The sequence below is a fragment of the Podarcis cretensis genome (assembly GCF_951804945.1).
Source record: "Podarcis cretensis genome assembly, chromosome: 13".
NCBI classification, from domain to species: Eukaryota; Metazoa; Chordata; class Lepidosauria; order Squamata; family Lacertidae; genus Podarcis; species Podarcis cretensis.
In genome coordinates this window covers 12,083,500-12,107,480 of record NC_137182.1, presented here as the reverse complement: position 1 = coordinate 12,107,480, position 23,981 = coordinate 12,083,500, and the positions used below count along the sequence as shown (strand labels likewise).

The 23,981-nt window shown below is 46.5% G+C and overlaps 2 protein-coding genes across 2 annotated transcripts in view; one reads left to right on the top strand and one right to left on the bottom strand.

Moving 5' to 3' along the window:
• The window catches only part of NBR1 (NBR1 autophagy cargo receptor), a 29,017-nt gene extending 9,240 nt beyond the window's left edge, over positions 1–19,777 (bottom strand). The window contains exons 1-14 of the mRNA XM_079949409.1: positions 19,636–19,777; positions 17,392–17,502; positions 14,343–14,405; positions 12,846–12,864; positions 11,271–11,293; positions 9,516–9,719; positions 8,963–9,019; positions 7,849–8,057; positions 6,749–6,910; positions 5,632–5,838; positions 3,914–4,070; positions 2,105–2,392; positions 499–651; positions 192–267 (exon numbers count right to left, since the gene is read on the bottom strand). Coding sequence (XP_079805535.1) covers positions 192–267; positions 499–651; positions 2,105–2,392; positions 3,914–4,070; positions 5,632–5,838; positions 6,749–6,910; positions 7,849–8,057; positions 8,963–9,019; positions 9,516–9,719; positions 11,271–11,293; positions 12,846–12,864; positions 14,343–14,405; positions 17,392–17,493 — 1,720 coding nt within the window. The 5' untranslated portion in view covers positions 17,494–17,502; positions 19,636–19,777. The remainder of the gene's footprint in view (positions 1–191; positions 268–498; positions 652–2,104; positions 2,393–3,913; positions 4,071–5,631; positions 5,839–6,748; positions 6,911–7,848; positions 8,058–8,962; positions 9,020–9,515; positions 9,720–11,270; positions 11,294–12,845; positions 12,865–14,342; positions 14,406–17,391; positions 17,503–19,635) is intronic.
• A 3,047-nt stretch (positions 19,778–22,824) lies between these two features.
• BRCA1 (BRCA1 DNA repair associated) overlaps positions 22,825–23,981 on the top strand; it is a 50,279-nt gene continuing 49,122 nt past the window's right edge. Inside the window, exon 1 of the mRNA XM_079949248.1 lies at positions 22,825–22,947. The gene's annotated coding sequence lies outside the window, so the exon portion shown is untranslated. The remainder of the gene's footprint in view (positions 22,948–23,981) is intronic.

Here is a 23,981-nt window from a genome sequence, read left to right as displayed (position 1 = left end):
GAACTAGGAGTCTCTGGGGACGGACAGAGGGGTTCCTAATGAAGCACGGGTCCCGACAGGTGCCCAACGATGTCAGCTCCTCCTACTGGCCCTGGATGGAGTGCTAGACCTGCATCTCTAGGGGAGACGGGCAAGGATGTGCCCATCACAACAACCACCCAAAGACCTCCTGGGGTTGGAGTGATGCTTACCTCCAGGAGTGTTGTGTGGAACCTGCTCCAGTTCCTGCACTATGTTAATGTCCAGCAGTTCAAAGGAGAGCAAATCCTAGGAGGGAGGGAGGAAACGAAAGCATTCAAGTTAGGGGATAAAAAGAGAGCAACAGTCCATCTCTCTGCCACGCCTAGTCAGCTAGACACCAAGTTTTATTAAGTTTAAGAGAAAACAGCCTTGCCTCTCTGCAGAATCTTTGGTGTTGAAGGGCAGAACAAATGCGGAATTATAGATTTTCTGTGAACCCTCCCTGCCTCTAAGCTTGGCCTGCACCTGACATTTTACCTGAGCTGTGAGCAGGTCGACTGACGGGATGTAGAACTCTCTAGCGCTGAGAATGCTCTTCAGCTTTGGTGGAGCAGCCCGACCAGCCACACCTCCCGTCATGGCACCATCAGCAGTTTGCAGAGTTTGCCCCTTGAACTTTGAGGGTCTTTCCTGCAAGGAGAAAGAGAAACAGTGAAAGGACCACGGAGGTGACTCTTAAGGCGAACAGCCTCATCCTAACTTAGGGCAACTCCATCTTTTTACTGTGCCATCAACATACATGACAGTTTCTTGGGCACTAGAGTTCCATTTTGTTGCTTATGCTTCCTGGGGAAAAGGGTGTAGAGAAAAAAATAAAATAAAATGCTTAATTATGGGCTGTGCCAAGAGACCAAAGGAATCACAGGGACTAACGACCTTCCTCTCAATTCTCTGTAGCTGACCGCACAGAATGTTTGCAGGATCTTGTAAAATCCTGCTGGTGGAATAAATACCATATAGAAAGCAAGATACAGAGTTTTGTTCTTTTCCCACAGAAAAAGATGCATCTTTCACATCTGTTCAATTACATTCATGCTCCACTAAGGAACATGGGAAGCTATCTAACTACTGCACTGCTGCCTACAAAGGCAGGCATCAGGGTTTGCAATAGAAATCATTCCCAGCCCCACTTGGAGGCAACAGGAACAAAACCTTGCGGGGCCAGTGCACACCACTGTTATCTACTCTTTGCTCAAAGAGAATGTTTTTTAATTCAATGAAGAAGGGAGACCAAGAAAAAGCAACACAGACATGTATATGTATGAACACAGTTACTAAATGGATGTCACAAGCCATATCTCTGCTGCTTGGGAGGCCCAACTTGCCATTGGCTAAACTGCTATGACATCACTGACTTGACTCAGACTTTCTAATCTTATTTTCCATATACAGTGGTACCTCGGGTTAAGAACTTAATTCATTCCAGAGGTCCGTTCTTAACCTGAAACGGTTCTTAACCTGAGGCGTGCTTTTGCTAATGTGGCCTCCTGCTGATTTCTGTTCTTATCATGGGGCAAAGTTCTTAACCTGGAGCAACCACTTCCTGGTTAGCAGAATTTGTAACCCGAAGCGTCTGTAAGCCGAGGTATCACTGTATTCAATAAATATTTTTCCATTCTTCTTTAAATATATGAAGTATGGAAGGAGAAGAAGGGAAGTCATTGGATATTTTAAAGTTTGTAAAAGTTTAATTTGAAATAAGAGAGAAAGAAGAGAGAGAGGACTAGAGGTGCCTGGAGGCATGGTGGCTGAAGGAAGGTAGTTACATGGAAGTTTATGATATACACAGTGCTACCAACGTTATATTGCACCACATACTATTATTAGTGCAAATACAAATGACCCTTTCAACAGTGATTTGTTGGCAATAATTCAAAAAGTCTTAAGAGGAAAGTGAGCTAATTTAGCCGAGGAACTTGAATAAACCTTGTTGCTGAAGGAAAGAGAGGGGAAATATATATGCAGAAAGCAGAGAAGCAGAGGCCTGAGGAGAAAGATCTAAGGGAAGGTGGTAAGCAGAAAGCAGAGCTGGGGGGGAAACAACAACTTACACAGGCTCAGGGATATAAAATAAGGTTCTCACCTCTTTCTTACAATGGGAACTGCCCTTCTGGAAAAAACCGGACACCAGTTTGCTATTCTCTGGGCAGTCTGTGTTGCAGGAGGGGTCTACCACAATGCTGCACCAGATCCGGGGCCCAAACTGCTCCCCTCTGTGCGATAACCGCCAATGAGACGTGTAGGTTCCTTCCATTGGAGGAGCTACAAACTCCACAGAGACAACCCCCTCTTGCCCAGGCAGCAGGGAGGGCACAAGGACGTCCTTCTTGTCCGAGGACACCAGAGTTAAGTTCCCCCACATGAATTTCAGCTGAAGGATGGAGACAGAGAAAAAAACAAAAGGCCATTAACTTCTTCCTGGTCCCAACCAAGCATGTGAAGGGAGCCTCATTCACCGCAAGTATCTTTCGGCAACAAAAAAAGCTTTTTTTTTTAACTTAGCTTCCCCCCGGAGTCTGTTCTAAGGAATTAACTAGACAGCTTTGGAGACAAAAATCCTAAAGGCTAGCAAACTAAGGTGGCAGAGGGACTAAGGCTGTTCCCGTATTGTTTTGGGTTAACTTGATAAATGATAAATATCTTTTAAAATAATGGTGTCCCAACCTAGGGCAGGTTAAGTTTGGAACGAGTTCAGAAGCAATGTGTGCGCTGTGGGGCAGTTAGAGCAATTTTATCTGACAGACACATGGTCTCCTACTGCGCCTTCCACACACACAAAAAAACAAAAAATCTGCTTGTCAATGCTTTCACTGTGTTTCTTAAATCAATCCTGTGGCTTTGGATTTGCTCAGCAGCAAAAATGAACAACTATGGCAGGGATGGGAAAACTGTAGCTGTTAGCCTATAATTCCCTCCAGCCCCAGCCATCATGGCCAATGGTCAGGGATGATAGGAGTTGTAGTCCAGCAACATCGGGGGGAGAGGATGGACAAAGGTTCCCCAGCCCTGAACACAAAGGCACTTTGGGCTTTGCACCTTTGGAGTCTGGCCAATGCCCCATGTCAGTTGTTGGCTGGCTGAGAATCTAAACCAAGTCCTCACCCAAATAATTTACAGGTGGTGATAGGGAAAGGATGGCAACAGGGCTCTGTACTGAAGCCTGTGAAATAATAAGCAGTACAGTGGACCCTCGGGTTACGCTACCTTTGGGTTACGTAACTTTCGGGTTGCGAAGGCAGCAAACCCAGAAGCGTATACAGTGGTGCCTCGCAAGACGAAAAGAATCCATTCTGCGATTCTCTTCGTCTAGCGGTTTTTTCGTCTTGCGAAGCAAGCCCATTGACGGCTTAGCGGATTAGCGCTATTAGCGGTTTAGTGGCTTATCAGCTTAGCAGATAAGCAGATAAGCGCTTAGAAAAAGGGGGGAAAAGGGGAAAAAAGTCGGAAAAACTCGCAAGACATTTTGTCTTGCGAAGCAAGCCCGTAGGGAAATTCGTTTTGCAAAGCGCCTCCAAAACGGAAAACCCTTTCTAGTGGGTTTTTCGTCTTGCAAGGCATTCATCTTGCGGGGCACCACTGTACTTTCCAGTTTCGCTGCACGCGCACGCGCAAAAGCGCTCTGCACACCTTGTGCAGAAGCACTCTATGTGCCGCGTGCATGCGCAGAAGCGGCGCCTCATGTTGCCGACTTTTTGGGGTACGTACAGACCCCCCGAAATGAATTAAGTTGGTATCCGGAGGGTCCACTGTATGTTGTGCTTCTGCAGGGTGTCTTTCTGTTGCTGCTGAGTAACCAAAAACAGCACCTACAAATCTGGGCTGAAGAAAGTGTGGGGACTAGGGCATCGCTTGCATCTCAGCTCCAGCACATACCTTAAGCACTGGAACGCACCTTAGTGTCAGAGCTCCACTCCATGTTGCCAGTGTTCCTCATGCGCCAATGCTTGATGAAGGTCGTCCTTGGGTGCAGGCGAGTTCCGTCAGGAAGATTCTCATCCACAAAGGCAGCGCTCAGCGTTGGGACAATGACTGGGCAGCCCTGGAGGGGACTGCAAAGAGAGGGGAAAGTCAGTACAGTCGATTATCTCAAGCTGAGAGAAGGAAAGTTCACTCCGTCCGCTTATGGGAGGCAGATCTACAGTAAAGTTTAAAGGATCTGCATTTAACAGAAGTTCTAAGCGGCAATCTACCGCCGACTCTCCCAAGCAGAGTGTTCTGAAGGAGCGTCCCCACCCCCATCGTTCTGCCCGGACGCTGAGGTCCAGCGCCGAGGGCCTTCTGGTGGTTCCCTCATTGCGAGAAGCAAAGCTACAGGGAACCAGACAGAGGGCCTTCTCGGTAGTGGCGCCCACCTTGTGGAACGCCCTCCCATCAGATGTCAAAGCGATAAATAACTACCTGACATTCAGAAGACATCTTAAGGCAGCCCTGTTCAGGGAAGCTTTTAATCTGTGATATTTTAGTGTATTTTTGGTTTCTATGGAAGCCGCCCAGAGTGCCTGGGGAAACCCAGCCAGATGGGTGGGGTACAAACAATAAATTATTATATTATTATTATTCTGGAGAGGTAGGTCTAAGAAGGGACTGGGGATCTTGAACAAAGGATCCTCAGCAGCCCAACTTATAAATACCGGGAGGCGCTATCCAATGCATCTGCTCCGCAAGTGCAATCAACTTGTGCTAGTGGAATGTACCGTATTATTTGCTCCATAAGACGCACCTTTTTCCTCCGAAAAAGTAAGGGGAAATGTCTGTGTGTCTTATGGAGTGAAAGCACTGGGTGGCAGAGGGATCCCTCGGCTACTGCTGCAGTCACGAGCTGAGGGATGCCTCCGCAGCCAGAACCATGGCTCCCGTCTGTCACTCGCTGTGAAGCCAGCCAGAGCAAGAGCCGCTGCACAGCTATCGTTCTTGCTCTGCTGGCTTCAGTGAGAGCAATAGCTGCACAGCTTGCTCTGCTGGCTTCACAGCGAAGCGGGAGGAGGGACGGATGGGAGCAAGCAAAGCAAGAGCCGCTTACATGGCTTCTGTCCCGCTTTGCACAGCTCTCACTTTGCATCCCCATCCCTCCTCCCACCTCGCTGTAAAGCAAGCAAAGTACCTGTCCCAGTGTCTCCTCCTCCTCTTGCTTGCCGCGCTTTACAGTGAAGCGGGAGGAGGGATGGGCAAGCAAAATGAGAGCTGCGCAAAGCGGGACAGAAGCCATGCTTGCTTTAAAGCAAGAAAAGCGAGAGCCGCTTACATGCTCTGCGCAGAATTTTTTTTTCTTGCTTTCCCCCTCTAAAAACCTATGGAGCGAAAAATACAGTAACTTTCCCCTCCTCTCTGCTGTAGCCCCATGAGTGCCTTGAAGATCAGCTCCACAAGACGGGGGCGGGGGGTTGGGGGAAGGAGAGGAAACAGAAACACCACTGTGCTAGCAGAACTCTGCTGGTGCTGCTTTGCATATAACCCCAGGGTTCAGGGAGTCAAATAAGTTACAAGTGCTGGAAACGTTGCAGAGATTCCCAATAGCCCATAGCTTGGCTAGGGCGCAGCATCCCCTAGAAGTGCTCCAAACGTGCAGATAAAATTGCCTCCCCCATGTGGCCCAGTCCTCAGTTTGCTTACAGAAGTGTGTTGGGCTGCAGGCTCTCCGATTTGGCAGCTGTCAAGCCAGCGTTTTCTAGAGCATGGACAGAGTTCCACAGATGGATCTTCCGGTGCAGCTTCAGCTGCTTCTTGAGTTCCCGCACCTCGGCTTTGCGTTGCTTCTTCTCTGCTCGCAAGCGCTGCTTCTCCGCCTTCAGAAAGCGCTTGTCCATCTGTTTCTGAAGCCTGCGCAGGTCGAAAGCGGAGACTGGTTTGCTTACAGGAGGATCTGCACACCTAAAGCCAGACCCAGGCTGTTGGAGGGGGGGGGCAGGCAATGGCTGTCAAGGCCATTTCCTTCAGCTGGGCTAAGCGTCACATCCAAAAGTCCCTCGGGTGCCAGTGGGGCATCTCACAGCAAATTCTACGCAAAAGGTAAGGAACCTGTGGTGGCCCTTGAGATGTTTGTAGGACTTCAACTCCCATCAGCCCCAGCCAGCAAGGCCTGTGATTAGGGACAATGAGAGTTGGGAGCCCAATAATCTCTGGAGGGCTACAGGTTTACCATGCCTGCTCTACACAGTAGGCTCCTGGGTGCCTACTGGACAGAGGAAGAGAAAGAACTGCCGGGCCTCTCCAAACACTCTGTTGTAATATCAGCTCCATCAGGCTCCTACCCTCAACTTAGCAGCCATTTCATCAGGAAATGCTGGGAGACAAGCAATGTTTGGTTCCCCCTCTCAGTTAAAAATCTCTCAATTCCAGCTGATTGTTCTGCATCCTCCTGCCTCCCTATTCCTTTTGTGCTGGGCAGTTTGGACTGCAAGTCTGAAGACAGGGATTGTCTTTGTCACTGACATTTCTAAGTTGCTCTGGGAGCCTTAAAAAAAACCCCCAACACATTGCATTCCTTGCATATTGTACACAGGTAGGCAAAAGAAGCTTGAAGACAAAAAAGCCACAGAACACAGGATGCCAGGTGAATACAGAAATTTACATTGAACTTAGAAACAATTCCTTTTTTGCAGGTCTCTGGGTATCCCTCTATTGGTTTTCTTGTGTGCTTATCCACTACCAGCACAACCCCAAATATGTAGGCAGATCCAAGGTTTGCACAACATGTTTGCACACAGTTTGCAGAACATGGGCTACTTACCTGGCTTGTTCCAGAGTGGCGAAGCGAGGAGCGAACTGCCCAAGATTATATGTCTCTGAGATACACAATACTGGCTTCCTCAGCTTCAAAAGTACATGGTTAGGGTCGTGGGCATATGTCCCTGTTTCACATAATTCACAGATGCTATAGGATGGGCACACACTGTCAAGAGAGGAAAGGCTATGAGATACCCAACAGCTTTTTCATCTTTTACTAACTGAGCTGGTTAAATCAATTTGTGTTCAGATGTGATTACAAATGTGAGAAAAGACTGAAATAAAACAAAAGAAGTTTTAATTCTGTTAGCATGCAGGCTAAAAGATTTCACTTCTCATAAAATGTTACCTTGCTTGTGAGCTATTCCACCATCCTTCCCGCCCCCAATTGGCTAAGCTTTTGCATTACCATGAAATGTTCACAAACATTCTAACAGCTTAGTGTGAAGGTGCCAGCAACAGGATTCTGAAAACACTGCAGCTTTTGAAAGGGAACTGAAATATAAATTTGGATGGGAGGCTGGCGGCTGGGAAACTGAGTGGGTAAAGGACCCAGAAAGTGAAGAGAAATTGACCCCTGAAGGATAACCAATTTTACTACCAGACGATGGTGGTGGAGGTAAACAGCAAAGCTCTTGACTTTTAGTAGCCCTGCAGCTGAGCTCCGTTGTCGTCTACATCTCCCTTTCATGGTTGCCAAAATGAAGAAGCATCAGGAAAAGACAGACACCAGTAAGAGAATTCCTCAACTTGCTGATGTAGCTTGATTTGCCTTTCTTAATGCAGATTTTTTTAAAAAGTATAAAAAAAACTAAGAAAGGCAAACAGGTGAAGACAACAAATTTTTAAAAAGGGGAGAAGTGCCAATGAAAAATGGGATTTAAAGGTCACTGGATTCCCCTCCCAATCCATAGAACATGCTTCCAATATTTATCTTGGATAATTTGGTCATAAGGACTAGAACTCTGACTTTTTACATAACTACACACACACCCTTCCTTGCTTGCCCCTTGGAGTCTCTGGATGCCAATTTCGGACATTCTGGACACAAAGAACCAACACAGCTGCACAATTTGCATTTTCACCCTTCTGCCCATGTCCTACCTGCACTGGTAGCGAATACCCACGATAGAGGCCTGACAGTTACTGCAGGAGAGAAGCCAGTCAAAGGGGTTTCCTTGCACAGAGGGGCTTGCAGGGGTGTGGGGCGTGGCGCTGCTCAAGGAGCTGGGGAGCTGGCCAGAAAGGAGGAGCTTCTCACTCAGCTTCTGTTCAAGCATTTCAACGGTCTCTTGAACCACTTGCTCCCGGAACTGGAAAGGGGAAAAGGTGCGCCATAAGCAAAGTCTCCTAGATTTTCTTTAAAAGGTACTTCTGCTCCACTCCCATGTCCCAGAACAGGTGCATGCAGAGATACGCTAGGATTGGGAAGCCATACGAAGGTTGATGACAACAAAATAGTATTGGCCACAAACACATACAGTGGTGCCTCGCAAGACGAAAAGAATCCGTTCCGCGAGTCTCTTCGTCTTGCGGTTTTTCGTCTTGCGGAGCAAGCCCATTAGCGGCTTAGGGGCCTAGCGGATCAGCTGTTAAGCGGCTTAGCGGATCAGCTGTTAAGCGGCTTAGCGGATCAGCTGTTAAGCGGCTTAGCGGATAAGCAGATAAGCGGCTTAGAAAAAGGGAAGGGGGGAAAGGAAAAAAAACCCGCAGGAACTCGCAAGACATTTTCGTCTCGCGAAGCAAGCCCATAGGGAAATTCGTTTTGCGAAGCACCTCCAAAACGGAAAACCCTTTCGTCTAGCGGGTTTTCCGTCTTGCGAGGCATTTGTCTTGCGGGGCACCACTGTACATTGTTATGGAATCCAGGACAATCGCCATATTTATATGCTTTTGATTACCACATGCACTAAGTTTGGGAGTTGGATCTGCCAGCATTCCCCACAAAACTCCTCCACCCATTACAACACTTAAGATCAACTAAGTGCCCTCTTAACAATATGAGCCAAACATTGGATATTTATCCATACTGCAATTTGATGTAGTGTGGTGTCAAATTTCAACTTATGGGCCAAGCTCCATTATGTTAAGGAAGCACAAGTGTGTGTTTGCATGTGGAAATCTGTGGTTCTCATGGTCTGCTTGAGAAACCCTCCAATGACCCCTTCCCCAAGGTCTGAAAAGACACATAGAAATCTAAGAGCGGAGAGGAACTCACCCTTTCCAAATAGCTGGTGAACCACTCAGGAGGGGCCTCACTGGGATGCTGCTCACTCTGGGGAGACAAAAGGGGGGGGGGAATGCAACCACACAACTTATCACACAACTTCCTTGTACACAGTTCATAATTAATTTGAGACTGAGCAAACAGCGACATGCATTCTTTGAAGCAGGACAGAGTGTTTTTCCTCCAAAAGAAAGATGCACACCAACTCCCTGTTAGGAATAGGAGTTTCGTTCTTCTGGCAAAGCAGAATGTAAGCAACACCTTTCTACTTGTGGAGAGCAGTTCCTGAGCATTTGTCCCATTTGTTCAGTTGCCTTAGCTGTGGAAAATCCAGAGGCAAGCAAGCATCTCCCACTACTTCTCAACACCACAGCTTTGAGTTTACAGAAAGCAGAATATCTGCTTGCCACTGCTGGCGAGGGTGCAATGTGGAGCTGTGTTATAACTATCTGTTGGAGGCACATAACATGTTGATATGCTTCTAGCGCATCAGGTAAACAGGATGGCTCCAGGGGCCCAAGGGACACACATCTTTTGTTCCTACCTGTCTCCTCTCATTCTCTCTTCCAGTATCTCTGTCCTGAGCCAAGGTCCGAGCAAGCATGGAATAGTGGGCAAGGGGCTTCCTCCCATCTCTGGGGCTCTGGGTTTTCTCAGCCTTCTCGGGGACTTGCTGTGTAGGCATGCCCAGAGGAGCGCTTATTTGATAAACATTCATCTGTAGCCGATTGCCTTGTTTCACTGCAATCTAAAGAAAGAGCTTGCAATAAACATACTTTTACATGCACTCACACTCCCCCATGAATCCTGTGCAGGGCTTTCTTAAAGAGGCAAAGCCAAAAATGAAAATCACATGCGAACCTTGAATCAGTCAATCTTATTGTTCAGGGGAAACACAGCTGTTTGGATTTAGAATAAAACGCACAAGCACACAACCTCAGAAACAGAGCAAACAAGAAGTTCTGAATCTGAGGCTGAGGAATGCTGCCTTGGTTTGTTTCCAAAGGTAGCTGGTAAAGTCAACATGTAGAAATGAACCCTAGGAACAGTGTCAGGAAATGAAAAATATCCATCAAAAGCAGGGGCCAGGATCAAACTAAGGTTAACTTCTAGAAGAGAAAGGCAAAATTCAGACAGCGCGCCCACAAGACCGCAAGTCTCTTTATGGGGCAAATTGACAAGCCAACAATTCTGCCTTGATGCACATTGCCTTGGCCAATTCACTTTTCTCGGCTTTAATTCTGCCAGCCTGTAAAATGGAAACAGTAAAAAGGAACTCTCACACAGGGTGGCCTGGAGAATAACACACCCACCCACAAAAAATTAGCTTCAATGTACTCTGCAAATCCAAGTGCTATAGGTAAGAGAGAGGCCTTGAACCTTGAAGCACGACAGGCAACCCACATAAGAATGTCGGGAAAGGTGATGTGATCAGAGTTATATGAGAAAAAGAGGAGCTTAGCGCATGTGTCCTGAGCCAACTGGAGAGCCAACTGGGAGTGGAGTTACAGCAGTCCAGCTAAGAGGAGATCAGTGCACAGACAAGTGATCACGAAAGTGTAGTGTGGATTCGCAAGAACTTTACAGCACCCTGGACTGCATCAGTGTGTGTTAAGTGTAGCCGCTTTTACCTACACTGAAGTACAAGTAACATCGTGACTCAAGCACCATCTTCTCAAGCATGCTTAATATTACAGGAACAGTCCTGCGAGGCTTAACATGACAGACACAGAGCAAATACTTGAGCTACAAACTTGGGGGCGGGGGGGAGGTTATATGCAACCTTCAGTGCAATGACTTTTGGCCGTACAACAGAATGTCCCCTCCACCTCCTCCTTTGCTAAATTTGTTGGTGCAAACAGAAATCCTTGTGCCAAAAAAATGAGTGCACTGGATGCCACGCTGGGTCCGTCCCCCCCGCAGATTTCATGCAAGGTAGGCCTATTAGCATTACACTAAGCTTTGGCTAGAAAAATATGTAAATACTTTTTGACAGCAGCAAGCGTGTCTCACAAGCAGAAGTACCAGTGAAGGAGGCCTTCAAACTTTGCCCCCGCCTCCATTCTGCTTCAGATATGAAATTTATGTGGGAGCAATGCTCCTACAACCGAGAGATAACAACATCACTCCCAATGAGCTTAAGGCACAAGGTGTTAATAGCACCACTAGTAAAACCTGACAACCCTGAGAAATGTGGAAGGAAGAGATTTCCACAGATTCTTCCCACACCAAAGAATGCCCAGGATTTTGTAGCTGTACTGTTTCAAAAATAGCCATAAATGCTGATCACATCCGTTACCTTAAGAGCTTCTTCGTATTCCTCTGTAAAGAGAGAGAAAGCCACAGTGAGTTCTGTTGTATTCAGACTTGCAATAAAAGTCACCTTTGCACATTTTATAAATCAACATCTACATTAATCCTATGCTACGTGAATGTATTGTATGCTACTCACTAGGTTTCCTTCTGGCCGCTGGGTTAAACCCCGTTTCCCCCCAATTCAAGGCCCATTCAAGGATGGGAAAGGGAAATTCCTACATTCATTCTGCAATGCATGAACTTAGGGACTTATTTAATGCTGACTGCTATCATGAAAGCACCACCCATGTCCTGAGTTTCAAATGCTATATGCAAAGAAGTTTCCAACTTGAAAAGAAAATAACCATTGCAGTGTCCTGGATTGTGTGAGTACAACATATTTCAGCTTTCCTCTAGTTTGGGAAGTATTCAGGTTTTATAGCCTCTGAGTCAGTGAGGCCCAAATATTTATTATTGCATGCCACCCCTATTTCAGCAAAACGATGCATGAGACTTCAGGGGTTCCAGGAGCTTAACCAAGGTCCATGTTTCCTTTTGAGAATAAGACACAGTGCAGTCTGGGATGTCTTTATGATACATGGTTTGTTTACGCATACATACAAGCTGGAGTCTACAATGGAGGAAGTTCGCAGCAGCCGCAGCAAAACATGCCAGGTTATTCCATAGCAGCAGCAGCAACAATATAGCCTTTGATGCTTTAAACTGGCATTCAGTAGAATTAGACGTTTCAATTAACACTTGTTGATTGTGTATCAGGACAGTAATCCTAGCCAACTTCATAAATCTGCCTAATTTAATTAGTGTTTACCTATGCTAACTACTGGTGCTTATAAGCGAGTACGTCACACCTCCCACTATTGCTAATACATGCTTGGGTCTGGCCATTTCCGGTCTCCAGCTCTAATTCAATTCTAATGTTTATTAAAAGCCAAGCATTTGGCACTCTCAGACCTTGAACAGTGTAAATACTTGAGCCTAACTGACTCACAAGGGCATAAAAAATGTTATAGGATGCTAAGAGACTAAACAAAAAACCTGACACTTGCCTATTGCCTGCAAGTCCTGCTCTCATTTGCTACTGGCTGTGCTGCTGTGATGTCATTGAACAGAAAGGAATAAACTGTTTTGTATGAGCGGAGTGGAGTCAGAGATGCAAAGTCAGCAAGGAAGGGTATAGGAAAGACAGGCAGTAAAAAAAAAAGGCTGTGTGGAGAGCCCAAAGTAGTAGAGCAGGAACTGGATGACATTTTAATTTGAGCAAGCCAGTTAAATCTTTGGTTGCTAGTCTTAAGTATAATTACATAAAGGGAAGCAGGAACACTGCAGTGAGAAAGGCTACTTCCTATGTGTACAGAAGAACTGCTAGGAAAACCCTATAACTTCACTAAATGCAGACTTCTTTATGTGGTGAAAGTGAGGCATGTTCTCCTGTGCATAAAAAGTGCAATACTATTTGTACCCAAATTTCCCCCTACAGGATATAAAAATACAGGCTTTATTCAGAGAAATGTAGCTGATAATCCTCATCAGATGTTACAAGCAAGCAACAGAAACTCACCTGCGGTATTGACAGACACCTGTGAAAAGAAATCAAGCACAAATGAAGGCTTATTCCCTGTTGCTGGTCACATTCACCACCCTAAAATTAAAAGGGGATTTCTTATCCAGGATTTCAGAGCAGTTGCCTGGCTTCTGTCACCACCCACATTGTTTCTAGCCACTCTCCTTCATATCATTAGCTTGCTTCCCTTCTCCTTACCACCCCACAAAGTAGGTTCATACTTTAAGGCACTGTCCAGCCCAGTAACTCCACCCAGGCTATGATTCAGGAGATTAGACCCAGGGCAACAGATACACACCAGACAGACTTTATTCAAGTTTTAATACGCTGCAAATCTCCCACTAACACAACACATAAAAGCTTTTCATTATCCACAACACTCTTCTTGGGCAGGACTGTTACAGACTTCACTTCTGAAGTTCTCTACACAATGACAATGACACCAATTAGCCTAATAACTTACAAGAGGAGACCCAGCCTCTCCTCAGCCCAGCAAGATTTCCTCATTTTGGAATCTTAGCATGTCAGTTCTCAGAAATGGAGGAATGTGGAGAGGCAGGTACCAGAATGCACTGAACACAGAAAGACTAACTTCCGGTAAAAATGAATAACTCATCTCCCTTCTCCTGGGATAAGCAAGACCAGGCCTATTGGCATTAGAGAGTGGTGTTCAGTTTGTGACGTGCAACTGATCCAATGTAGACAGAAAACGTCATTCAGTGGAAACGCCAGTACAGTGGTGCCCCGCAAGATGAACGCCTCACAAGACGGAAAACCCGCTAGACGAAAGGGTTTTCTGTTTCGGAGGCGCTTTGCTAAACGAATTTCTCTATGGGGTTGCTTCGCAAGACGAAAAAATCTTGCGAGTTCCTGCGGGTTTTTTCCGCTCCCCCCCCTTTACTAAGCCGCTAAGCCGCTCATCAGCTGATCCACTGATAAGCCGCTTAACAGCTGATCGCTAAAAGCCGCTAGACCGCTAATAACGCTAATCTGCTAAGCCGTCAATGGGCTTGCTTCGCAAGACGAAAAAACCGCTAGACGAAGAGAATCGCGGAACGGATTCTTTTCGTCTTGCGAGGCACCACTGTACACCTTATGCAACAGGAATATCACAGCAGATGTTTTAAGACTACAACTCTCATAATCCCCAACCACTGGACATTATGTTCTAGGGCTGAAGGAGCGTTGTGGTTCAACTGCATCTGGAGAGCTACATGTTCCCCAGTCCTGTTGTAGGCAAATTTTGTTTCAGGATAATTATTCTCAGACTCCTTTGAATCCCCATTCTGTTAAAACAGGCTTCATGACTGAGAAAACCCAAAGACTAAATATTACCCAATACAGAACAAGCGTTCACTGATGAGAAAGGAATCTATTTTGTAAGAGATGCAAGTTTCTTTATAGGGAATTGACGGTGTCAGACTCCGTAAACCTTCCTCCCCAAACTTTCACATTTAAAACAGACCCGACACAGGAACTGTGGAGATAATGTACCTCGTCTTGATCCTCATCTAGGTACTTGATCTGGATATCATTCAGTTCAAATGAGACTTTCACCTGCAAGAGAATGGAAGTGCAGTGAACTAGGCTGCTATGCCTGGGATCAGCAAACTTTTTCAGACCTTGGGGGGGGGGGGGAGTGAACGAATTCCTACGCACACTGGGAAGAATGGGACTGGGGAAGGGCAGGCATAATAAAATAAAATAGTGTGCATTAAAGCGGGGTGGGGAAGGCTCCTCAACAAACAAGCTCACACACCACCAAGCTGCTCATCCTTCAGCCACCCCCCAAAACACACACACACACAGACCCACAATCGCCCCATGGAGAAAAGGGCAGCAAGTTCAATATGCAGAGAACGGCCGATGGCGGCTCTAGAGAAGAAGCACCGGGGGGGGGGGGGGGGAGACTGGAAGAAGAGGCGAGGGGGGAAAGTAGTCCTCCTCCCCACCCCACCCCCCTTCTCGGTTTCCCGCCTGCCTCATTTGCCGAAGGGCTGACAACGGTGATGCAAAACAGGCTTCCTCCCTGCCTAGACAAAGAGCCGCCACCGCTTTTCGTGAAGCGGGTAGGCAGAGCGAACATGTCTGCACTGCTCTCTGACCCACAGCGGCACCAGGGCGGCAGTGGCAGGAGGAAGATTATTATTATTACAACTATTTCCCCAATGGCCTGACTTGGAGGGAGAACAAGAGGAGAAATGTTGGTGGGAAAGCAGAGAGAAAGAGAGGGAAGAGGATTTTTGTCCTTCCACCATCTACCTCCACGTGCGCGCTCAGCTTCTGGGGGCACAAAATAATACAAACACTAATAATAATAATATTAATAATATTAACGATCTCAGGGTAAGTCAGCAAGCAAAGGTGTGTGAAGGAGGTGTGTCACTGGAGCCGCCCACCGTGGTGCAGGGCTGCATGGCGGCGGCAGCGCCAGCCAGCTTGGCTGCCCGGACGGAGCTTCTGCAGGCGACGGGAGGAAGAGGCTGAGCTGACCACTGGAGAGTTTGCTTAGCAGCCCATCCTCCCTGCCCCCAGTGCCCAGGATTTCATCAGATGCTGCTCACATGCTTTTAAGTCTATCCTTGCAGCCATTAGGGCTAGAAGCATGGCAATAGAAATAATAGTAGATTCTCAAGAATGCTTAATTCTGCACCCAGTATGAAATTCCAGAGAATCTGAGGACTAAGTAATATTCCAAAAATATTTGCCAGACTCTCCAGAGAAAATGTACCTTGCACCAATCATGTAATGCTCCACGCACTGCAAGCCAGTAGTGTACAAGCAAGGTAAACACCTGTGTACAAAGGGCAAAGCAAGCTCACGATAAAATCCAGCCAAACTATCCCTCGGCCAAGAGGCAGAGTAAGTTGGCAATTATTTTACTTTGTGGCAGACAGCAACACTGGGTTTACATTCAGCCAGGCTTCTCTTTCAGCAGTAGAACTGCAGAGATCTGTGCACTTCCTGCCACTTTCAGTACTAGTTGCTCATCTACAGTGGTACTTTGGTTTATGAACTTAATCCGTTCCGGAAGTCCGTTCTTTAACCAAGGCATGCTTTCCCATAGCAGCGGGGGACTCAATTTACAAATGGAACACACTCAACAGGAAGCGGAATGTGTTCTGCTTCCGAGGCAAAATTCACAAAACAAAACACCTACTTCCGGGTTTGCAGCGTTCTTTAACCCAAGTTGTTCATAAACTAAGCTGTTCTTAAACCAAGGTAGCACTGTATTTCAAGCAGATCTGAGCAATGAGCTCTGCTTTCTAGCAGGTTCTCCCTTCAAATAAAAGTCCATCCTGTTGGATTGTAGCTCAATCCTCATCTAGCTCCTGATGAAGCTCCTACCAAGTTCCTGTGTGCCAGGCCTCGCGCTGTGTTTAACCTCAATTTCGCGCTGTGTTTAACCTCAATTTCTGAGCAACGATTAAGGGAGGCTAAGCTACTTTATCGACGGCTCAGTACTGTCTACACCAGGGGTCAGCAAACTTTTTTCAGCAGGGGGCTGGTCCACTGTCCCTCAGACCTTGTGGGGGGCCGGACTATATTTTTTTGCATAGCAGACACACACAACATGATTTGCAATATATTGCCAGGTCAAAAATATGAACCCAATATAATGATATGGATTTCAAACCGGTTTTGGATGCTACATCGATATAATCATCCAGCCCTAATCATGGCAAGCAAAAATGTGGAAGTCATTTGTTTGTTCCCATGGAGCTTACAGAACACAAATGACATTCAGAAAGTTAAATGGAAACTCAACTTACATTTATGGCTACCATCACCAGGGGGGACTCACCATCTTTGGCAAACCTTGGTAAGGAAGCTGAAAGTGGTGGTTGCCCCTTCCTTGTCACTGAGCCTCCACACAAGGTCAGGGACAATCTGCTACATTAGGTTTGAAATGGGAAAGTTTTGATGAGGGGTTGCTGGGTTGGCCACTTGTGTGGCTGAGGCACTTCAGCCATGTCAGCAGGGCAGCAGCCAAACAGCCTTTAGTATTCTTTCCTATCTCAAGAGTTGGTAAGCGGTGGGAATCAAAAGCCGGACAATTCTCACTCACCTCTGCAGATCCTAATTGGGAAGAAGGGTCTGGGGTTTATCATGCTTGCCAGAAGGCAGTGGCAAGCTTATCATGGCTAGGGGTGGGTGATATCTGGTTTTCAATATCACTATATATCACCAGCTAAACATTGTGATATACCAATATATCACAATGTCTAAAATAAGGATGGAGCCATGTAGAAGCACTGGCTAGCTTCACAGTTTTTCCCACTTAATTTTGCGTAGCAGACACACACAACATGATTTGCAATATATTGCCAGGTCAAAAATATGAACCCAATATAATGATATGGATTTCAAACCAATTTTGGATGCTGCATCAATATAATCATCCAGCCCTAATCATGGCAAGCAAAAATGTGGAAGTCTGATAACCAGAGTTAACTTTCATTCTATATATAAATTTTGAAAATTCATCTACTTTTTTCCCTGCGTTGTTCAGTGTGTTTCAACCATCAAAGATCCAACTCACCATGGCTTCCACATCAGCCCATGTGGTATTAGATGAATCTGACACAAGGAAGCTCTGTGTGTCACCTTGGAAGGTCACACTGAGATTTACCTGTGGATCCATGCCGCAGGACTACGGAAAGAAAATGAAAGCAATTAAAATCTAAACTGCTTGGATGCTTTGAAGTGAATGCAACCACCCCCAGATAAAGAGGTGCTGGGGCTCTGGTTTACTTGAATGTTTTTCTTACTGCTCCTGAAGCCCTCCCAGTTCCACCCTGCCCCCCCTGCCAGCCAGCCAAGCACCATGATTCCCCAGTGCTTAGGCAATAACACTTGTGTATCTGCTCATAGCTTCTCTTTTAATATTACAACAGTGAACTTTGACTGGGCTGATTTACTTGTAAATAACTTTTGAAAAGCTGTATGTAGTGTACAATAATAAAGTAACACACTTATTCTGTCTCAAGTGAGGCTACCAAGAGAAAAAGTTGGTTTTACACCAAGCTATTTGGTTTTAAACAGCCCCATATTTAGGTATTGCCACTCACTCAATTTATTTTCTTTTTTTACAGACACCGCCCAGATTCATTCTAGATAATCTCTCAACAGCTGTTTGCATGATTTAGTGCTTCCAGTCACCTGACTCTAATTTTCCTAACGTCATAAACAAACTAACCATATACAGTAGTTTACTAAACACCACCCACTAACATTTCTTACTCCTGTAATCATGTCCACCCAGTACCTCATCTTATTTAAAAATAAACAAATCCAACTACACTTTTAAGAAATTCAAATTACAACTGAAAAACAGGGATTTCAACAACAAGAGCCGTGTCTTGCTAATGCAAATAATGAACATTTTGTAAAATACTAATGTGTTATGCCAACTGTTTCCAAGATCAGAAATGCCTTTTACTCCAGCCATCAACCCACTATTTAAACACTTTCTAACACCAAATTTCATTGGGGTTTATGTACATCTACCTCTGTTGACGTAATGGTATTGATCTCTCCTTTGCCCTTCCCTCAATCCTGTTGAGCACAGACTGTACTACTTAGTTCATACAGAACCCAATTACAGGTTATATGACCCACAGACTGAAGCCCAACCTGTTAAACAAATGACACAGCTAAGATAAAAGGGGTGGGGAGAAGTCCTGCAATAGCTGAAATACAGATACAACAATGCAGGTAGAGATAATGTTTTAACTGGAACACTACAAAGATTCCCGAGGGGGAACCATCTTGGGAGTAAATCCCTGGGCACAGGAAATTGCATTCTTACAGAGTGCATACCGGAAACTCGGCTACCCAACTGACCTAGTTGCCTGTGTTGGCGAGAGATTGCCCTGAAGCGAAAACAACACCAACAACCCTGAGTTTAAAGGCCGTAACTGCCACACACTACACTTGCCTGATGGGAGAAAACTCCAAGACCATAACTGAGGCAAGCAGTGCTTGGGGGCATTGGGATCAAGCACCATTAGCCACGTATTAGGAAATAGGAGATATATTTTTTGGGTGTGTGTGTGTGTGTGTGTGTGTGTGTCTATACACACACACACACACACACACACACATATAGAATCATAGTTGGAAGAGACCACAAGGGCCATCGAGTCCAACCCCCTGTATATTCATATATATATGAATATATATATATATATATATATATATATTCATTTATATTTATATATATATATATACACACACACACACATACATTACACACACACATATATATCTATATCTATATAGCCTACCACCACTAAACATCCCTTTGGGCTTCCATGGTGTTTCTGGGCTGCATTTGAAATAGGTTGGCAGGCAGCAGGAGAGGCGATGCTAGAATACTCACCCAGCTGTGAAAATTTATTAATAATAATAATAATATCTAAATTCGTATACTGCCCTTTTTATTCACAGAATAAAAACACGATACCGAAACACAAAATAAAAACACAAAGTAACCCCCCCCCCAACAACATATTTAAAAGGTGCAGAAATGAAGGCAGGGAAGCAACTTGGGCTCCCCCCACCCCACCGTCGCCTCAGAGAGACAATCTTTTTTACTCGCCACAGGGCACGAGAGAGAAACTAACCCCATAATAACCACAAAGACAATAGTGTGGTTGTTGTTGTTTACAGAAAGGGGGGGGGAAGTATAGACTGCTCTCCCCTCCGCAGTCCCCAGCCCAAAGAAGCGAGCCTGCCTCCTTCGAGTCGCGCCGCCTCCGCCTCACGACAGAGCGGCCCTTACCGTCGCGCCGCCGGGTCCCCTGGGAGCTGCGCCCGCCCGCCCGCAGCTGTCTCGCTCCGGCGGCCCCTTCTCTCCGCACCTCCTCGCGCCCGCCCCGCGCTCTGACGTGGGGAAAAAACATGGCGGCTCCACCCGAGGCTGAGGCCCTCGCAACAGCGGCTGCCGGGAGGTGATTGGACGCCGACGAGCGCCGCTCACGACGCTCTCTTCATTCCATTGGGCGGCCCGGGTAGGCGGGGTCTGGGAACCACAACAGCGGCGGCGGCAGAAGGGGGCGTGACGCATTCGATCGCCCCGAGAAGGCATTTCCGGGTTGGCGAGGGAAGATGCCATTTTTCTTCCCCACCCCCCCGCCTCGCCCGCGCGCCTTCAAGCGCGTTTCCGGGGGGGGGGTGACGTAAAAGCGGCCTGGAGCCCTTAGGGGAAGAAGGCGGGGCTAATAGCAATAACAACAACAATAAATATTATTAATTATTTAATTATTATTTGTATTAATTATTATAATATAACAATATCATATTTATTATTGTTGTTATTAATAATTTAATAATAATAATAACAATAATAATAATAATTTATTATTTATACCCCGCCCATACAATAACCTATTAAACATTAAAAGCTTCCCTAAACAGGGCTGCCTTGAGATGTCTTCTAAATGTCAGGTATTGTTTATTTCCTTGACATCTGATGGGAGGCCGTTCCAAAGGGCAGGGGCCACCACCTAGAAGGCCCTCTGTCTGGCTCCCTGCAACCTCACTTCTTGCAATGAGGGAACCGCCAGAAGGCCCTCGGAGCTGGACCTCAGTGTCCGGGCTGAACAATGGGGGTGGAGACGCACCTTCAGAAAGAAACTGACTTCCCACACCACTTCCACAGTGTTTTCACTGGAGTTTCCTTTCCTTTTCGTAGTTCAACTACACAACTACACAGGCTACACAGACAGAAACAATAAACAACGGGCAGACAATACCAACAAGTGGGTTATATTCCTGCATTACAGCGGGTTGTACTAGACTAGATGACCCACAGGATCCCTTCCAATGCGACGCTTCTGTAAGGGAGGCGTCTATTTCCCGTCCCAACAATGAGGGATAGGCATCATGGGAGTTGTAAGGTAAAGGTAAAGGTACCCCTGCCCGTACGGGCCAGTCGTGTCCGACTCTAGGGTTGCATGCTCATCTCGCTCTAGAGGCCGTGAGCCGGCGCTGTCCAAAGACACTTCCGGGTCACGTGGCCAGCGTGACGAATCTGCACTGGTGAGCCAGCACCAGCGCAGCACATGGAAACGCCGTTTACCTTCCCGCTATAAAGCGGTACCTATTTATCTACTTGCACTTAAGAGTGCTTTCGAACTGCTAGGTGGGCAGGAGCTGGGACCGAACGACGGGAGCTCACCCCGCCGCGGGGAGTTGTAGTCTCGCCCAAAGAGCCGGAAGTGACAGCTTGTTCCTCTCATCCTCTTAAAACTTAACATCCCGAAAGTGGACGAAGAATTAATAGGGGTGAACCAGAAATAAGTTTCCCGCTTTTTTGGGGGGGGGGGAGGAAAGCTTATACCAGTGCTCCCTCTCGGCCTCCATTCAAATCGTAAACATTAATAATAATAAGTAAAAATAAATATGCCTGTTGTCTTTGTCCATGGAGTTTTCTTGGCAAGGATACGGCTGAGAGAGCGGCTGCCAGTCAGTGTAGCCCATGGGTAGGCAAACCAAGGTCTGGGGGGCCGGATCCAGCCCAATCGCCTTCTAAATCTGGCCCACGGACGGTCCTGGAATCAGTGTGTTTTTACATGAGTAGAATGTGTGCTTTTATTTAAAAGGCATCTCTGGGTTATTTGTGGGGCATAGGAATTTGTTAAAATATTAAAAGAGAAGCTATGAGCAGATACGCGGGATGCAGGTGGCGCTGTGGGTTAAAGCCTCAGCGCCTAGGGCTTGCCGATCGAAAGGTCGGCGGTTCGAATCCCTGCGGCGGGGTGCGCTCCCGCTGCTCGGTCCCAGCGCCTGCCAACCTAGCAGTTCGAAAGCACCTCCGGGTGCAAGTAGATAAATAGGGACCGCTTACCAGCGGGAAGGTAAACGGCGTTTCCGTGTGCGGCTCTGGCTCGCCAGAGCAGCGATGTCACGCTGGCCACGTGACCCGGAAGTGTCTCCGGACAGCGCTGGCCCCTGGCCTCTTAAGTGAGATGGGCGCACAACCCCAGAGTCTGTCAAGACTGGCCCGTACGGGCAGGGGTACCTTTACCTTTACCTATGAGCAGATACACAAGTGTTATTGCCTAAGCACTGGGGAATCATGGTGCTTGGCTGGCTGGCAGGGGGGACAGGGTGGAACTGGGAGGGCTTCAGGAGCAGTAAGAAAAACATTCAAGTAAACCAGAGCCCCAGCACCCCTTTTTCTGGGGGTGGTTGCATTCACTTCAAAGCATCCAAGCAGTTTAGATTTTAATTGCTTTCATTTTCTTTCCGTAGTCCTGCGGCATGGATCCACAGGTAAACCTCAGTGTGACCTTCCAAGGTGACACACAGAGCTTCCTTGTGTCAGATTCATCTTATACCACATGGGCTGATGTGGAAGCCATGGTGAGTTGGATCTTTGATGGTTGAAACACACTGAACAACGCAGGGAACAAAGTAGATGAATTTTCAAAATTTATATATAGAATGAAAGTTAACTCTGGTTATCAGACTTCCACATTTTTGCTTGCCATGATTAGGGCTGGATGATTATATCGATGTAGCATCCAAAACCGGTTTGAAATCCATATCATTATATTGGGTTCATATTTTTGACCTGGCAATATATTGCAAATCATGTTATGTGTGTCTGCTATGCAAAAAAATATAGTCCGCCCCCCACAAGGTCTGAGGGACAGTGGACCAGCCCCCTGCTGAAAAAAGTTTGCTGACCCCTGGTGTAGACAGTACTGAGCCGTCGATAAAGTAGCTTAGCCTCCCTTAATCGTTGCTCAGAAATTGAGGTTAAACACAGCGCGATTCCCTCCGCTGTCATTCCCCGCGCGGCCAATTGAGGGGAGAGAGAGAGAGAGAGAGAGAGTGGGTGGGTGGGGGTGGGGGAAGAGTGGCATTCTGGTTCACGTGATCGCGACGGATGCGGAAGCGAGGAGGTGATTGGTTGGCGAACAGGTTGCCTAGGGGACGGTTCTGAAAGAAGGCGCGAAAAAGGGCCAGAGAGACGGTTAGAGGAAGGAGAGAGAGAGAGAGAGCGAGCGCGCGCGCGCGACGACTGACTGAGGGGACATTAAGCGTGAGGGAAGAGAGCGAAACGGGGTTTGGCGTTTCTCTTGAGGTAACTTTAAATGGGGGGTTATTTTTTTTGGGGGGGGGGGCGGCGGCGAGAGAAGGCTAACAGCGTCCGGGGAGCCGGCGGGGGAAATTCCTTTCGGGGCGCAGTTAGTCAACATGGCTTGAAAAAGAAAGTTATTTGACCGGACGGGGAAAGCTTGTGAAATGGGAAGGGCGAGTTGCGGGTCTTGTGTGTCTTGAAGACTCGGAATTTCGCCCAGTTTTTAAAAGAAGGTCGGGGGCCCAGCGGTGTTTTCCTAAATTAAAAGCAAGGACTCGCTTCATGAAGCAAGGTTGGTCAAATGGCGGCTACCTCGTAGTACCTATATCAGACACCTCTTAGCTGACAAAGAGACCGAAATCAACAGGCCTGTGGCAAAGTACTGTTATATTGCAACAAGAGTAAGACGAGCAATGATGTCAGCAATGGAGTTTAAATTGTAAACATCGAAGGAATGATAATAAACAGTAGTGACATTTGAATTGAATTTTTAAAATCTTAAAAGCCGAAACTTGGTCATAAATATAAGCACCAATTCTGTGAATTGGCTATATTTCTACTGGTATTTGTAGCTCAATACTACTTATAATGTCATATTTTATAAACTGTTTTCTGGTCATTGACCGTGTTAAAGATATTTGAATTTGGTCAAATGGCGGCTATTTTATTTTAAGACGTGTTTCTTTTTTGGGTGGGTTGTTATTGGGTTGCTGTTTTTTTATTTTGATTATTTTGTGTTTGGACATTCTGATTTTGTTCTGTGAATAGCCCTGAGACCTTCGGGTATAGGGTGGTATATAAACTGAATAAATAAATAATAGATTTATATTTATAACTTTTGTTAGCCGCTTTATCTCTCCCGGGGTAACAAAACAAACCAACATAAAACCCAGGGCTTGGAGGGGGGGGGAAGAGGTGCATTAACCATAGAATTGTAAAGTTTGGGAAGGGACCCTCGAGGGTCATCTAGTGCAGCCCCTTGCAGTGTATTAAAAACATCCTACCCACTCCTAAAAGGCCACGGAGAGTTAAAGGTT